Below are 16,948 nucleotides of genomic sequence, written 5' to 3' on the forward strand. Positions count from 1 at the left end.
GCTGCAGTTGACCTGAGCTACGATACAAACTTTACAAATCATGCTGTTCTGATGCTAGTTAGCTGTGATTTAGGTACATAAGAAAACCAATGACATTTATATTAGGAAAAGGCTAACAATAAACTCCAGCCTTGCTCTTTATTCAAAGGGCTTGCCACAAAACAAACAACAGCAAATTTCTCTATTGCATACTCTTGCAGGAAAAGAACGAGGAATATGGGGGAGCTATGGTCGCCATGGAAAATATTCTAGTTTGGGCTGATAGAGTATTGTTGCCAAGCATCAGCAGGTTAGTCTCTTCAACTCGTCATTTACCACATAAGTTTGAAGGTTTCTATTCCGCTGGATGTCGTGAACAACAACCAGTTTGTTCTCAAAAAAGTCTCTTAAAAGTGAGCAAGAGAAGTTTATTTTCGGCACCTGTGGGTGTTATTGACTTCACTGGCATTGTGACCTTCAAAGAAAATATTAGATGCCTAGCTTTGTTGTCATTGCATTTCATTTTAAATTTTTCATTTTTACATCTAACGGTATTAGAAATTTCCTCAGCACATCATTACAAAATGCAACCGCAAAGAATCTGAAACGAGTGCACGAGGAACAGGAGAAAGCCAGCTCCCTAGTTAAACAACTTGTCAAGGTACAGTTGGGTAATTGTTTACTTCCTCTTTACTTGTTTGTTCAAACGAAACTTTTGAAGAAGCAGAGAGACCTACATGTATGCTCAAACGTAGGGTCCTGTGGTCTATTTTTTCCTGGTGTGCTCCTTCCCCCCCCCCCCCCCCCCCCCTCCCATACACACAGTCTGTTGAAGATGTTTTCCCATAACTCTTACATTTCGATTGGTAAAAGGTTGTAATGGCTGGTTTAACATTGGTCTCGTTGTTTTTTCGAAAAGGCTTTAACCAATGTGTTAGGGGAGGTAAATGAAGTTCCCTTATACACTGGACCAATTTTGGGGTGATTTTGTCCCCACCACGTGTCCCACGTGGGACACGTGGGACACGTGTGACTGGGACACATCACGGGGACAAATTCACCCAAAGATTGGTGTTGCACAATTATAAAAGTATCAGCTCACACGAGGGGACATGTCCCTACAACATTTTCATGTGTGTGCACATGTTGTGATTTTGTCCCTGCTTTATGTCCCCGCTACACAACCCAAATATGTGTCGCCTCAGTGTGTACTACACACCTTTTTGTCGATGCAACATGTCCCTGCCCCTCGTGTTTGCCCACCATGTTATGCAAAGCCTGCAGAAATATGTATTAAAATCCGTGTTACACGTGTTTTTTAACCAATGATATCATTGCTTTGTGGCCACGTTGATGTTGCTCTCACCGCTGTTGTTTCTTAAGCTCTCTGCTATTAATTTCCTACAACTCCGGTTAGTGAATTGTATTAAATGGTGGGCTTGGGAGTTTAACAAGTATGAAGTTATACAGTACCGCCTGAAAGTATTGACCCCTAGGGACGAGGCAATACCTCGTCTTTGCCGCGGGTAGTGGTTGCACGCCACTGAGGTATGCAAATTTTTTTCTCTCTGTAAAACCAAGGTACAATTTGCCGGGGGAGAAAAGATGAGGCTTGCCGCAGGGAAGAACAATGATCTGTTGCACTTGCGAAATAAGCGAAAGACTGTCAAATGTTAGATCTCATGGTGTGAAGAATATATTCTTAATGCAAGAAATTGTAATCAAAATGAGAAAGTGAGCGATTTACGTAAGGACTCAAATTTTATACTCTTTACATAATGAAAAGCCGAAGACTTCTTTAAAGAAACAGAGATACTGTTAACTACAGTGTAAGTGACAGCTGTATTAATCAACCAACGAAACACTCATTGTTATAGAGGCTGTAATACTGTATGTGTGCGTGAGAAATTTCTTTGGTTTCGAAAAAAAAATGATTGTATCTCTTTTTTTGCATCTCTTTTCGTGTAAGTCTGACCTTTTTTTATTTGGAGACTCTCAATTCAAACTTGGGCGATTGTCTTCGTTTCATCATCGCCATTTTGGTGAAAAGCAAGTATTCCTTTCACATATTATTGTTATACTTGTCAAATTACAATTTTAATTAATACATTCTTGCGAGGCATCGGAGCCTCTGTCGGTGCTATTCTGAGACCAAACGTACCGGTCGACGAATAATTTAAGAACGGTTTCTTTTTTCATTGCTTTCATCAGCAATAAAATTGTTATGTGTCTATTACACACGGAAAACAAATTTAGGAATAGACCGTGATTCGTGGAGAAATGAAGTCTCTTAATTATCTGAACGCTCATCGTTTGCATACCAATTATAAAAGACCCAAAACGAGCAAGCGAAACAAACTTGGGAAATTGTGAAATTTCGCCTAAAGAACGACCTAATTCTTAAGTTGACATTCTTCCCATGCTCATGTTGCGCTTTCACATGCAACTCTTTCAGCAGCCGGCTGTCACATAAGCCATGCCGATATGCACCAATGATCAAATATTAACCAGAGCACAAAAGCAATCTTATCAGTTGAGATCAAATAATTATCGACTACTTCAGGGGTTTGATATCCTGGTTTCTTTCCTTGGAATGTTTTTCTCTTTAGTTACTCTCAACAACTTGGAAAGTAATACTGCAGTAGTAAACTGCATGAATAATATTTGCATAAGTCTTACTTTGAGCAACAAACGGTTGGTCACCCAAGGTTTTCGAGGATATGTTGAATGTGTTTTGAAAATTCTCCGTGACCAGCAACCCGACTTTTCAGTCAATTTGAAGTGAATCTACAATAGTAACGTTTTATACCATTCAACCGGGCATTGCAAGAGCCAGTCACCCAGACCCTGAACATGTAAGCTTTCAGTTTTGTATATATTGTCAAAACCCTCTCTGGCTGCAGGATATCGAGATAATAAATGTTCTGTACACTGAACTGCAAAAAACAAGCGGACTTATTCTCGCATAAACTTAAACGAATAAAATTTTAATAATGTGATGACGGCAAAGTCCACGGAAGCGGGACAAGCGTAAATGAAATCGAGTCACTGAACCTTTGAATGAACAGTCCACAAGAAGTCTTCAAAATAATCACTGCCAGCAAAATATGTCGCAAAGAAGGTTTCAAATGTGGTCGGAATCTGGCTACGGATATATTCTTCGCACCAAGGTCCATGACTAGCGGCTACGATCCTCTTTTGCTGTCCACAATTTACAGCCAATACTTGTCCAGTTTCTGTTCTTCGGTGGGATTTCAACGTTATAACCTGGCTTATTGAAACACGAAGTTAACGGAAACCCTTTGCAACTCTACCGCAGAACCAACTTCAGAGCCTAGCTGTAAATTTCCCTCGGCAGAAAATTGGCCTACCGTGGGAATATATATATACCGAGGGAAAGTCACAACAGGGTGATGCGGTAAAGGGGTCAATACTTTCAGGCGGTACTGTAAGATCATTTGGATGATATATGTTAGCGATGATTTTACATGGTATCTATATCAACTTTGAATCATAGTGGGAGTGGAACATATTGGGCAAGCTGGTCACATCATGAAAAAAAGTTTGTTCAGCCTAGTCCTTTTGCTAGGGCACCAGACACAGGACTAGTCTGAACAGGGTCCTAAATATATTAGAGTACTACCACAGTGGGCTCATTTGTAAATTATCTTTCCTTACAGATCATTTTAACTTGCCTGGGTGAGATGATTCTGCTTGGGATTGCACAAGAAAAATTTTACACTCAAACAGCAGTTTTTACGACCTCTCTTGCTAATCTCGGTAATCTTTTGTCTTTTTTTTTTTCAGTTCGTACTGCACTTTTGAATTGCTCTAAATTCGCTCATCTAAGGACACCTTTGTTTTATTCCACAATTGGATTAGTACCTCAAAAAAATAAATGTTTCCTCAGAAAACGACGCTTACAGAAAGCACATGCCTTTATTTTAGCCATTTGGTTATTTTTGTCTTCAGAATAATTTGGGTAGTCCAAAACAAGAAAGCCCATCATGTCCACACTCTTTTTCAACTGTCCAAAACGCTTTTACTTTTCTTTGTGTGGTTTTTTAGTTTGTTCATTTGTCTTTTTTACCTGACGTTCTTTGATGTCACTCATGTGATAAGACGCCCATGTTGGTCCAAAAACAGAAAAATGTAGCTCAAGTTTTGCAAAATAATAGAGTGAAATTCCCTAAAGGCTTTTATGCTATTGTTCTTTCCACCAACTTGGCTATTCGTGATCGTGCACAAGGGGCTGTCACATTTCGTGTTTGAGCTGTTCCATGTGGGACGTCCATACAAGCTTTACTTCCTAGCTTCCCACTATCGCGTTTCCCTAATTTACGAGTTCTTTGCACTTGACATGTACATTTCATACGTGTCACTGATTTGTGGGATTTCCCGCGATCCATACGGTTGTGTAGTCCTCATGGTTTCACGGTTGTGCCAGCAGGTTGCAATGCAGTGAAGTTTCTGCCCCAACTCGCCAAACTTCTTTATCAAGCAGCGCACAGTATTTTCCTCACAGACGGTAAGTGTGGGTCATCAAGTGTGGTCTCCTTATACCAGATAGTTTCTCTCCAGCCTGCGAAGGTTATTGCACATGCGGAAAACAGCATTTTGAAGGAGAAATGTCACATTATTTTAGGGTGTTTAGGAGAAATCTGTAGTTTATCAGGAGTTTAAAACTCGAAAACGGTAATGTGGAATTCCTTTAGTGAAAACATTATCATTACCATCACGCAGAATTGTATGACACATCCGGGATATTCACAGGTGCAATGGCACTAAATTTGAAAGGCCGAGACGACAAATGACATGAGACAATAAAGAAAAATGGCCGCAACAGGGAAAGGTCCACCTGCGTTTTACTCTGTTACAGCTTAACTATATAAAATTTGGAAAGGGTTGCATATGGCTTTTAAAGAAGAAATTCTCATAACAAAATAACAACCATTTTTGACTCGGTACCATCTCGTTAACCTGTATCAATTTTGTGTTCAACTTGACTTATTTTGGGTAAATTTGAGTATGGGAAATAGCTGTATGATAACTTTGAAACTGAATTTCTTCTAAATGAAGATGTCAACACGTTGGGTTGCATATGGATATGTTTTCTTAAAAAGTATAAAGGGTGCATGAAACATATGAAGGGAATCCGATGTCTAGAAGTAGTATCAAATCCAGCATTTCTGAAACATACATTTTTTCTCTTTGATTCCTCGCCGTCCTAAGGGCCCTTGGGAGTTGAATTGATTCATTTTGAACCTCGCGCGTGCATGTTAATGACTCTAAGCTCGGCCTCTATGAACAATGGCCATGTTTCGCCTCATTTAAGCATGAAATCAGTAATAGCTGTGAAAATGGCGGTCAATTTAATAATGAAATTTATCGTCCGCTCACTTAGCGTATTAACATTGTTGTGTTGAAGGTAGTTTTAAGCAACTGAATGGGTTTAGGTGTTTCTGATCCTTTTATATATTTTATTCCATTTGAACGGATCGAAAATTGAATAATTATTTTCAACAAACAAAAGACGTTCCCACTAGGACACTAGAAAATCGTGGACAAAAGACAAAATGAAAGACGCTTTTTCTTTGATGATTCGCTCTGACGAAGGGCTAACACTCGAAACATCAGCTTTTAGAATCTCTCTACGGTGGCCAATTTACATTATCAATAAAACCAACATTTGTGTATTTTTCTTTGATGAGGCTGTGCAGACAACTGGCAATGAACGGAAAAGTCCTTAGTGAACTCACTCTACAGGTCTGTTTTTCAGAAAAAATATTACATCGATTGGATATTTACACATTGCGCTGGTTTATTTCAAGATTTTTCTGGGTAGCGGGCAACAGATAAAGCATGAGGAATAAGCAAGCATTAAGCCAGCGTAACTAAAACGTTTCACGTTTTTCTCTAAGACACTTCTATTCTGATGGTCTGTTGAACCAAATAAACTCATACATGTATCAACATAAAGAATTGTTTGCCATGTCACTTTCAATGAAGCAAACAGTCTGCTCTTTAATCTTTAGTGTTATTGTTCACTTTTTTATTCTGCTCATCTTAACGTTTGATTGACAGTTGCAGAATTCGGCGAAGGGACTCTAGTATTCCCAAAGCTAAATCAGTTGACCAATCATATCCCACCAGTGCTGAATGCGTGTTTCTTTATGCCGGACTTGTCACATATTTCGCACTGCAAGTAAATGTCACGGAAGACAATAGAATTCTGCACAATGACATCACAAACAAGATGATTCTGAGCACAAACGGCATGCGAATGAGGCGATAGTCGTGCAGACTAGCAAGCTCCAGCGATGGTCATTTTGTCAAAGGGACAAAAGCCAGTGTGTTCACGAAACTCACAATGAAAGGTCAAACACCCCTCTCGTAGGAGTGAGACATCAGAGGTGCAATGGTTTCAGGGGCGTTCTCTTTTCTCAGGCATGGGACCCGCATAGATGGCGTTCGCAAGGGTGTTGAAGAGATGTGGAAAATACCCTTCTTGAAATTGTTGGGATCCAAGCCAAATTTTTTGGTGAAGGAAGCAAGAGGCATGGCAAAGAACGACATTGAGTCAATAAAGGGGATGTACCCACCCTTGCAATGAGCTAGCTCCAGCAGTTTGCCACCCATACACGTGGCCTTAAACTTTTGTTTGCACTCAATCATACGCCTCACGACAAAGTAAGTAAGTTGTGGGCAAGAGCTGTGAAGTAGCGTGTTTCCTGCTCCATGAGTTCCTCCATCTATTGCAGAAATTCTTCAATTCTTGCCATGAAAGATTTGAAGCGCGTTTACCTGCATGGCCTCTGTATCCCAAACGACCAGTAGCAGTCCGTGGTAGGTATTGTCCTCCTCCTAGCCCACAATAGCAGCATTGGGGTAGTTGCGTGCCTCACAGCAGAGTCAGGTCTGAATGGTGCATGCTCGCTCCTCAAGCTCTTCAGGGTTGGTGGGGACTTGCACGAAGCATTGATGTTGGTTCAAGTGAGTCGTTTCGTGGCACGACGGGCATTCCCTGTGCCCACACCAATGTCGTCTTGTTCGTTCATTGAACGAAGCAGTTTTTGGCAGTTCGCACATTTGTGACACAAGTCACATAGCGATGCCTGATTGGGGCCACATGCTTTTCCATTGAGGGTCTTGGTCTGGTGTTTTTGAAAGCACGCACCCCCATAAAATTGGCGCCTGCAATGAGACGGGATGTGGGCAGAACGTTTGTGCAAGTACACCTGAATGAAATTGTCGCACTCATTCTGTTGGCAACCAGGGCAGTGAATGCCTTTCCCTTCAGAACAGTTGTGACAACCTTGTTGATTATACGAGTCCACAGCAATCATCTGATAATCGCAGAGACAGGGTGCTAGAGCCAAGATTACCAGTTCCTGGAGACCCATGGGACCCGGATGGAGTGTGGTTTTCTCCAAGAGAGCCATAGCGGCTTTGTTGCAATACCATTGACACTTTCTGAACCACTTGTCCCGTTCCTTGTTGTTGGAGCCTGCCAGGTGCAGGGCACGGGCAGTCACGATAGCATACTCACAACATTCAGGGCTCGAAATTAACCTTTTTGCTCAGTCGCCATCTGGCGACTAATGGTAAAAATTTGGTTGACAGATCATAAATTTTGGTCGCCAACTTATTTAATATATGACTTAAGGCCTGGCCAAATGCTCGCAACATTTTAATCCAACATCTTGCAACATTGTTGCATGATGTTGCGACATGTGTTGAACGGGGTGGCCAAACACACGCAACATTTCCATCATTTTCAACTCAACAAGTCAATGTGCATGTGCCCCAAGCCCCTGGCGCACAAGAATTAGACCTAACTCGCATGCCTTAGCGCAGCAATGTTGCGTGAACGTAGCCAAAGGAGTACAACATGCAACAAGGCAAAGCTAACAACAGAAGGATGCCTCCGCATTGTTGTCGTTTTCGAACGCCTGGACGTTGCATCATTTGCTGTCTTCCTCAGCTCCCATCCTTTTATATCGTTTGTCTTTGCCCAACATGCAAGGATGCCAAGATCCCAGATAGAGGAACTCATTGGCACCTTGCACCACCGTCGGACTGTCTGTACCGTTGGACTTCAGACTCCGGACCCCATCGTGGGACATGAATTAATACATGCAAAGGTATCCATTGGGATTCTTACTGTTAATCTAACGTGTGTCTGGGTGCACCAGGATGTCTTTGGGATGCCTTGGAGCAGTGGGTGTAGGAGGGAGCCACACGCCTGACAATCCTACTTCCCATTGATCGTCCTCCTCCTACCAGACACTATCTTTAGGCAACCATGCCTTGAAGTCAGGCGGCCCATTGTCGGGGAACTTAGCCCATGGCGCGTCGCTTAACAGCATGGCATAACAAGACATCTCTCAATTTTTTTGTTGTTTCTCTTGTCATTTTTATAGCGAGGTCAAGGCTGATTGAAGGACCCAACTATTGTATTTTTGGGGCAAACCTAACTACAGTATTGTGCAAAAGTAATGCAAACGTATTTTGCCGAAATTCGCGACTTTTCCTGGCTTTTCGCCGAAAAAATATTGAATTTTCGATGGAAGAGAATTTTCAACAAAAAGTCATGATAATTCGCAAGGCCTATTGTTTCCAACTATGCGAACGGAACGAAAATTGACTTCGAATTTTCGTGCAAAAATTGAGCGAAATCTCGCTCTTTATTTGCGCAGCTCTTTACACAATTATTCTTCGGTCGTTTCTTGGCTCTACAAGGCCACTCGTCGACACACGCCATGTTTTCGTAACCCAGACTCCGCACATACTTCTTTTTGTATCATCATAGAAACCACTTGAGTTCAATGGTGCTAGCGTGCACTTACAATCATTCCCGTTGAAACTATCTAGTGGTAATCATGCCAAAAGTTTCCAATTACATGCGAGCACGAATCGAGGTTCTTTACAAGCAAGATCTCCACCCAGCTGAGATATTTCAATTGCTGAAAGGAGAAGGCTTACTCGTCAGCTTCGCCAGTGTAACATGAATAATTAAACTTCGACTCACCTGCCCGGTAGCAAATCTACCACATTCTGGAAGACCCATTAAGGTGGATGCTTGCAGTCGATATTAAAGAAGAAAATACTTGAAACAAGCTTATTACTTTTAAACCCGGCAAGGATTCAGTATATAAGGTAAGACATCCGAAGACTGTTTTGTATGACTGACCTCTGGAACGGATTGAGACATGCACTGCTTGAGAGCTTTTGAGTTTTGATTCCAAAGCGAAACTACAAAATCAAAGTTGCTAAAACAAAATACTTGGGAAGCAATCGCAGTTTTTGTTGTGTGAGGCAATCATTTTGTTTTTTTCGTTGGAAATAGCCGATTAAACTGTTGCATCATTGAATCTATTTTCGATACGATTTTAGTTTATTTATGCGTACATACGCTTGTTCAGCAATGTTGATGATGGCGGCTGCCGATTCATGTCACAAAATTTCGCTGCTTGGAATTTCATTATCTCGAATTTTCGTTGACTGTTAAGAGAGGTTGCATCTCCACCAGATCGGCTTGCCATTGTTTGAAACACCAAGACCAGCATCTCAAGCCATCGTCGGGCGAGGCGATGCAGTGTGTAAGCCAATTCCCCTTGCAATTCTCGTAAGGCTTCGTCCCGCGTGAATCCTTGAGCTTGACCGTAGCGAACCATGCTCCCTAATGAACGCGGGGTCTGAGTATCCATGTACGCAATCACAATGGGATTGGCAGCGATGCGGCACTGGCGTTTCCATTTCGACATGTTTTGGTGACGAGCCAATGGGTCATCAACACCAGCATGGTTGGGATTTCCCACATATGAAAACTATGTTCAGGTCAGAGCATCATCGTCAACCAGTCCATATATATGACAAAATTACTCCACCTATAGTTGATCCCTTCTTTCATGGCTTCAAACATCGCAAGGGTATCGATGGGTTCGACAGTAGGAAATCCATCCCATTGGTCTGTGCCTCCGAGCACCTTCATGAATAGCCGACAGAGCTAAGTCAACAAATGCCAATAAACCCGTTGTCCGAATTCGCGATGAGGGAGTTGGGACACATGAGCGACGACCGCTCTCAACAGACGTCCAAGCTCAGCACACGAGATAATGACACACAGACTTTAAGGTTCAAGCTTTTATTTATACTGTACTTTAATCGATCTGACGGTCATGACATTTGAGTTTGCATAAGCAAGAACGTAACAGTGCAGGTGTGATGTGGCGGGTGCGTTGACAGCACACCTGCCACTAGAGATTCTTGCTTACAGAGCTTCTTGGCATGGGCCTGCCATTGCTGTTCTCTGGTGAACTTGTCCAATTCCTCATGCATTTTTTCCTCGGGCAGACTTGGCACTGGGATCACCTTTACGGGGCCGGCTTCTTGCTCTTCGAGCTCTTTCTTTTTTGGGCTTGATGAGGGTCCAGTGGACGTCCACTTCGGCCAACCCCTTGGATTTTTCCTTGCGTTCTCCTTTCCTGCCATTCTTTCTGGCCTCTTGCAATTAGTGCTAAAAGATCTGGTCCGACCACTCACAGTCCAAGCATTGGAAGAACCGGCAGGGCATGTTCTGGTGACACATCAAGAAAAGCGTCTTGATATGGTAATGGAGTTGCTGTGGTATTTCAGCCAGCCATTCGTAGGCTCGATCCACACCCACCACCCGAAAGGGACACACCTCATCGTACTCTTAACCCATTGACTCCCAGGGGTTCCCATTGACGAGTCTGTCCAGTTTAGGCCGGTTAGGACGCCAAAGGGTTAAGGAAAAGAGATATCCGAAGGACAGTTCACCTCTGGTCTAGTTCTCGCCTATTGGAGTTTCGTGGAATGGACACAAAGTTACCTTGGGCTTTGGGGATGGCTCCGGTAGGGGCGCAATCAAGGGTTCCAAGACTGCGTCAGGTTCTATGTCAAGAGGAGTCACCACATCGTGTTCTTGAGTTTCTGGTTTCACCTCCACAGGGGTCACTACCACAGAGCCTTATGTAGGAAGTAAGGGTTACATCATCTCTTCGTAGCTGGGCAACTGGTCCAAATCAGGGACTGACTCTAACAGTTCTTTCAATTCCACACCGAGAGGCATCCACACCACCATCTCTGTCGGTGGTGGTGGTTGGTCTGAGGTGACGAGAGTGTCCAAGGTTTCAGTGGGCTTGCTCAACTCCGCTACATCTTGTTTATTTTTTCCCTTCTTGCTTTTTCTAACCCCTCTCCACATCTTTTTTACAGTGGATTTCCTTGGCGGACGACCTCTTGTTTCTTGCTAGCATGAGAATGTTTAGCTGGTTTGTCCCGCTTCTCCTTCTCTTCTTAAAACAGATAGCGAGCAGGCAACAGGTCTCCATAATGGCGAGAGGTACTCATCTTCTTCTCAAGACAACTGACAACTAATAAAAGTCGTTTCGCACATTTATGGTTGGACGGCAGCACGTGATGTAAAATTCCAGGGTCTGTCATTGGTTCTTGAGGGTAGTGTTACCTCCGTCCGCTCTGTCATTGGCTCTTCAGAGTAGCGTCAAGGATATTCAAGGTCAGCTAAATTCCGACCTCCCTGTCATTGGTTCCTCAGAGTGGCATCAAGGACGTTGAAGGTCAGGAACATTCCAACCGCTCTGTCATTGGTCTTTAGAAAATGTCTTCAGCTTCTGTCCACGTGAACACCCTTTGGTATGTAAAGAGTCGCGCCAGCCAGAACAGTCAGTTTGTCATGAGCTTGGAGAGGTGCTGTAAACGTATAGACTTGCTGCTGGATTCTGTCTGGTGAACACTTGCAAAGAAGAAAAAGACGAAGGACCTATCAACGACCTAACAACTTGGGTCCTGGATCACAATTGTCGTCAGTGTCAGTTTGTTCACTACCTCCTCCTGAAAGCTGACAATCTCAATGTCTCACTCTGATACAAAGACAATCGGACTACAAAAGAATGATGTGAGGTTGGAAGTGTGCTATTGATACATGAACTTTCTCTTGGAGAAAGTGTTGTGCGAGATTTGTATCAGAGATAAAGATCAGTTGCCCCCTTTTTGGCGAACTGGGAACCCGATTGGAATTGCAATTAGTATCACTACCTCTTTCAATGGGCTGACAACCTCAACTTCCCTCTCTGAGAAGACGAAGAAGACTCCGACTCCATCAACAGAGAGGACTCACCTTCATGATATGGTATGTTTCCCATCCTTTTTTCCATAAAAAAAAGCATTCGAACAGTCCTTAAATAATAATAAACACACCAAATTGTCTGAAAAACGGAAGAAACAAAATGTTTTTGTCAATGACTGGAAAAAATAATTATAATAAAAAAATTTCATTTATTCAACCTGGAACCGGCAACTTTGACATCGACTGTCTCTTGTCTTGCCGTTTGAGCTATCCAATCTGTTAGGTACTGTTTGTTGATCTGATACGATACATGTGCAGGATGACGTTAAAACCCAGGACAACTTCAGGGAGGGGAGAGTTCGGAGCATTTTTGTTCTTGGTGGGAAAGGAAAATTTTTTAATCATTCTTTGAAGAAATTTCTTTTGAGAGTCTTTTTCTCTAACATGCGTTCTTGTCAGGAAGTGGGTCTCGCTCCGCTCAAAGTCCGGGAATGAGCCAACCTGGACAAGGTCAAGGAGCAGAAGAGGAGATGGCGAGAAATACAGAAAGAGCGGTGTCTCACATCGAACACCTCAGAACATATTCTCATAAACGACCACCAGAGCATCAGGATCTTCTTGCCCAAGCACGGAGGTGTCGGGAAGAACTCTTGGTTCAGGCCTGGAGGCGTCGACAACATGAGCTGTTGAGACTCAGGGGAACCTTATCCGTACCTGCGGAGCACCAAGATTTTCTCTCACAGGTATGGAGGCCTCATTGAGCAGCTCCAGAGAGCACGTCGCAAATGGTATCACCAAAATATCCTGAGGCAACAGCGTGGGTAGTACGAACAATACCGAGAACGTATTCATGACCAACGCTGGCTTAACTACCCCTCCCATCACAAACAATGACACGAATCCTATTGACGCTATAGTCAAGCCGTCCGTGAACAGATTCGAGGATACAACCAACGCTATTATGGAACCCACTGCGAACAAAATCTTCAAAAGAAGCTGTGGTACTATGCGAGGCACTGGGTTCATGTTTGCTTGAAGTCATGGTGACCGATGCCCGTCTGTCCCATATCATCGATACAACCAGTGGCAGTTGGCTCGTATGTAAGTACAGTCTCCAGCCTCCTACGCCTCAATAGCTGAGAGAAGGCTTGGCGTACCTAAATTGTTTGGTACCTCCTCGTCTTCAGACCTGTCGGAGACCGTGGATCGTCTAGACGAACTCCTGCTTCAGGCCTCCCCAACCACGGCGTTGATGGCTTACAAAGTGGTGGCGGAACTCGAGGAACTGATTCCACCACCTCCCAAACCCATCTGACGCTCTGAACGTTTCCAAACCCTGCCAGTAGATGACACAGTCGCTGATACAGCGGCAGTCATCTTAGCCTGTCGACGATCGCTTCGAGCCCAGACCAAGGCCCGAAGAGCGGAGATTCAGAGTGTTGGTGACATTTTAAGGGACATGGTTGTGAATTATCCTGGCCCTGATAGGGAATTTTGGGTGGGTACACGATTTCTGGCCAGTACTCAGTGATAACGAGAGCAACTGATTTCTTTCTTGGCGTGATGGGTGGGGTGACCTTGTTCTGGATGTGGATCCCTTCAATCCGTCATGTCACCAAGGAACCTTTTTGTACATGGTGCATGTGCCCTGCACCACCGATCTAAAAACTGAGTAGTGACACTACAGAACTTAGGTGACTTTAAGGAGACTCTACTCGGATGTGACCGGTGGGATGATTGTATTCTGGGGGATTCTCTCATTGACCAGCCACCATCCAAATCAGCCTTTAAAGAAACAATGTTGCCCTCATGGAGACCTTCCCTCCCATTTTTTCTGTAAATAGTTTTTTTCTCAGGAGAGTGGTTACCTTATGGAGACGCACCCTCTCCACTTTTTTACCTTCATTTTTCATCATTTCAATTTCATGGTTTCTTCTTTGTATATAGTTTTCTTATTAAACCATTTGATTGGGGAAAATATATCCTGTCTTGTTTTTTTCGTTTGAACCGTGAGGGGACTAGGACTCTGTGACACCCCAACTTTGAATATCCAACATGATTACGCAAAACACTCCAACCTGTTCCCTGAGGGTTCGCAAAAAGGGAGAAGTCTCGTCTCTGTGACATCATTGTTTGAGTTTTCAATTTCCCGCCTAACGTACGTTTGAATTTCCCGCCCAAAGTTAAATGTCCTGCAAGAATTTGAATCCACCAATCAGACTGCTCCAATTCCAACCATCAAGAGGGTCGTGAACGATCCCACACCACTACTGAAGAAGAGGAAGAAGAAGAACAATAACGATAATGATTATAATAATAATAAATTTATTCCTGAAAAGTTGCTGCACAATTTCCAGGTCCGACTACTTCAAAAAGTGTGGAAATTATTAGAATGAATTTAATGCCATTTGTGTTTGAAGATACAGATTTTCTCGTAGCGGTGCTCGATGGCCTTGCATGAGCTTCCTAGGTCCCTTTCCAGCTCCACCAGTTTATCTACCGGTTCTACTTAATGTTAGATGGGTTGTACCCATGTTTTTTTTTTTTCTTATTTCAATGCATTTTCCACGCATCATTCATGTTATTTTTTTCACCTTCAACAGTAACAGCAGGGAATGTCAGTCTAATAAGCGGACCTGTAGAGATGATCCTCCAAAATCTGTTGGATATCCTTTCTTCTTGTGACACACCAGAAAGCGATGTGTTACCTCAGGTAAGGGCTAGTCAACTTTGTTTTTTTTTTTCAATTTCAAGAACCCGCGCTCTGTTTTCCTGTCTCCCATCACTCTTTGTTCATCGCAGCTCTTCAGACTTCCCGTTTGCAAGCACTAGCAGTTTTGAAGGAAGGAATAAATAACTCTGCTTCAACAAATGCTATAATGAACTTGTTTGTTTTATTCAATGTGTTAGCCATTCGAACCCCTAAGACGACCATTAAGTTAATAAGTTAGTGATTATGGCATTTGTGCAGAGTTGTCATTATGTTTCCCTCAAATAAAAATTGGATTACTTGAGTTGTTTTTGTCAAAATTAAAAAGCCCTTATTTTATACTATCAGTCTTAAAGTTTAATTGAGAGGTTGCATATTGGGAGCATATCTCTTATCAAATATTATTATATCTCTCAGATAGTACGTGCGCTGTAATTGGCTAAATTAGCGGGCCGTATAGACCACTTTCATAAATGAAGACCAACTTTACATTCTTTTGTGTTTATGTTAATTAGACCTACTGCCCTCGTTTGAAAGCAAATATTCTTTTGAACTTTGCTCATCGTAGCGAGGTTAGTAGGGCTTATTAGCATTAAAACAAAAGAATAATTTATTTGGCCGCCATTATGAAAGAGGTCTATTCTACAGTACGGCCCACTGTACAGCCCGCTAAATTTAAAATTTCGACAAAACATCATCTAGCGAGTTTTTCATGTCATTTCTGTTGCATAAACTTGTACTGAAAACTGTTTGAATCTTGCAAGCAACAATTTCAAACTTAACAGCCAAGAAGATTTAGTTTTTGGGATTTTGGCACGGCATTCTTTGTGGCAGTTGAACCTTCCGCTTCTCTTTGACTAGTTTCCTTGCCCGCTTGCGGTTAACCTCAGAGATATAATAAATATCTTACTAACCCCGTTTTCTCGGTCCGTACTGTAAGTTACGGATCCTCGTTTTTTCCCGTTGATTTATGGCCGAAGCGCTTGGGCCATAAATCAACGGGAAAAAACTCGGTCCGTAAGTTACAGTACGGGCCTCGAACTCGGTTAGTAAGAGGTATTTCTTGATTTCCCTAAAGGCAGATGTTTCTCCCATATACAGGCATTACAGCATGCACAACTAAATTGTGCATGCTGTAATGCCGTTCATCTCATTGTTAAATTATCTACCGATATTTGAATGCAGCTCTTAACCGACATGGCTCCACTGAAACACATCCTTCCTCGAATTCTAATTCACAAGGAAAACAATACTTTTATAAATTACCTTATGTGGGCCGTTTTTCAGCTGTCGCTCAAAACAAAATACATTGCCTTGTTAATCATTATTGTAACAATCTTGACGTCAAATTTGTTTACTACGTTTAAATTAAGAAATCTTTTCTCGGTGAAGTATTCTGTCCCTAGAAAACTTTGTTCATGTGTGATAAACAAATTTACAAATTTACTTGAGCATGCTGTAATGCTTGCTATATCGGCGAAACTTTTTGTCGTTTTTCCACACACGTCCGTGAACATCTCTCTTCTGACAGGTCCACACGCTTCCGTGAACATCTCCCCTCTGACAAGTCCTCGCACATCTTTAAGCACTTAACAAAGCTCGGAACTTTGTTGCGTAGAGAAGCCTGAACAATTCAGGACCCGTGACCTCACGATGCCAGTGCGACCCTCAAACCCAACTGAGCTATGAGCCGTTGAAGTCCTAAATTTGTCAAGCTTCTCTACCCACTTGCCAAAATTACGTTCATAACTACGAGCTACTAACTAGCTTCACTTGATTCATATCTGCACCTCAATGTATGATTCATATCATGTATCATTTCGTTCGTCAGTTGAACCCAGAAATGACCAACTCCCAAACAGCTAAGTTGGTTTGAGCATCTCATCGGCATCACAAGGTCACTGGTTCAAACACCGTATAAGTCCTCGATTTTTCAGGCTTCTCTACGCAATATTCCAAATTGCGTTCATAATTGCGAGGATCATAGCTTCACTTGAGTTCATATCTGCAGTTCAATATATGATTCATATAATAGATCATTTCGTTCAACAACATCGGACGGATGTTGAAGCCGTTTGCACTGGCCTTAAGCTTTTGTGATCTCAGTTTTAAATTACGCATACTTGTTTGTTGTTTGTTTGTTTGTT

General features: G+C 42.5%; 1 protein-coding gene across 2 annotated transcripts in view; it reads left to right on the forward strand.

Moving 5' to 3' along the window:
- Positions 1 to 16,948, forward strand: part of LOC138012548 (condensin-2 complex subunit G2-like) — an 81,831-nt gene that overhangs the window by 58,422 nt on the left and 6,461 nt on the right. Inside the window, exons 25-29 of one of the 2 annotated variants that reach the window (XM_068859352.1) lie at positions 201 to 289; positions 550 to 640; positions 3,660 to 3,759; positions 4,430 to 4,507; positions 14,695 to 14,804. In XM_068859352.1, coding sequence (XP_068715453.1) covers positions 201 to 289; positions 550 to 640; positions 3,660 to 3,759; positions 4,430 to 4,507; positions 14,695 to 14,804 — 468 coding nt within the window. Of the gene's footprint in view, positions 1 to 200; positions 290 to 537; positions 641 to 3,659; positions 3,760 to 4,429; positions 4,508 to 14,694; positions 14,805 to 16,948 lie in introns of both variants that reach the window. The other variant, XM_068859351.1, reaches the window with a different exon arrangement.

Source organism: Montipora foliosa, chromosome 8 (assembly GCF_036669935.1).
Source record: "Montipora foliosa isolate CH-2021 chromosome 8, ASM3666993v2, whole genome shotgun sequence".
Taxonomy (NCBI): Eukaryota; Metazoa; Cnidaria; class Anthozoa; order Scleractinia; family Acroporidae; genus Montipora; species Montipora foliosa.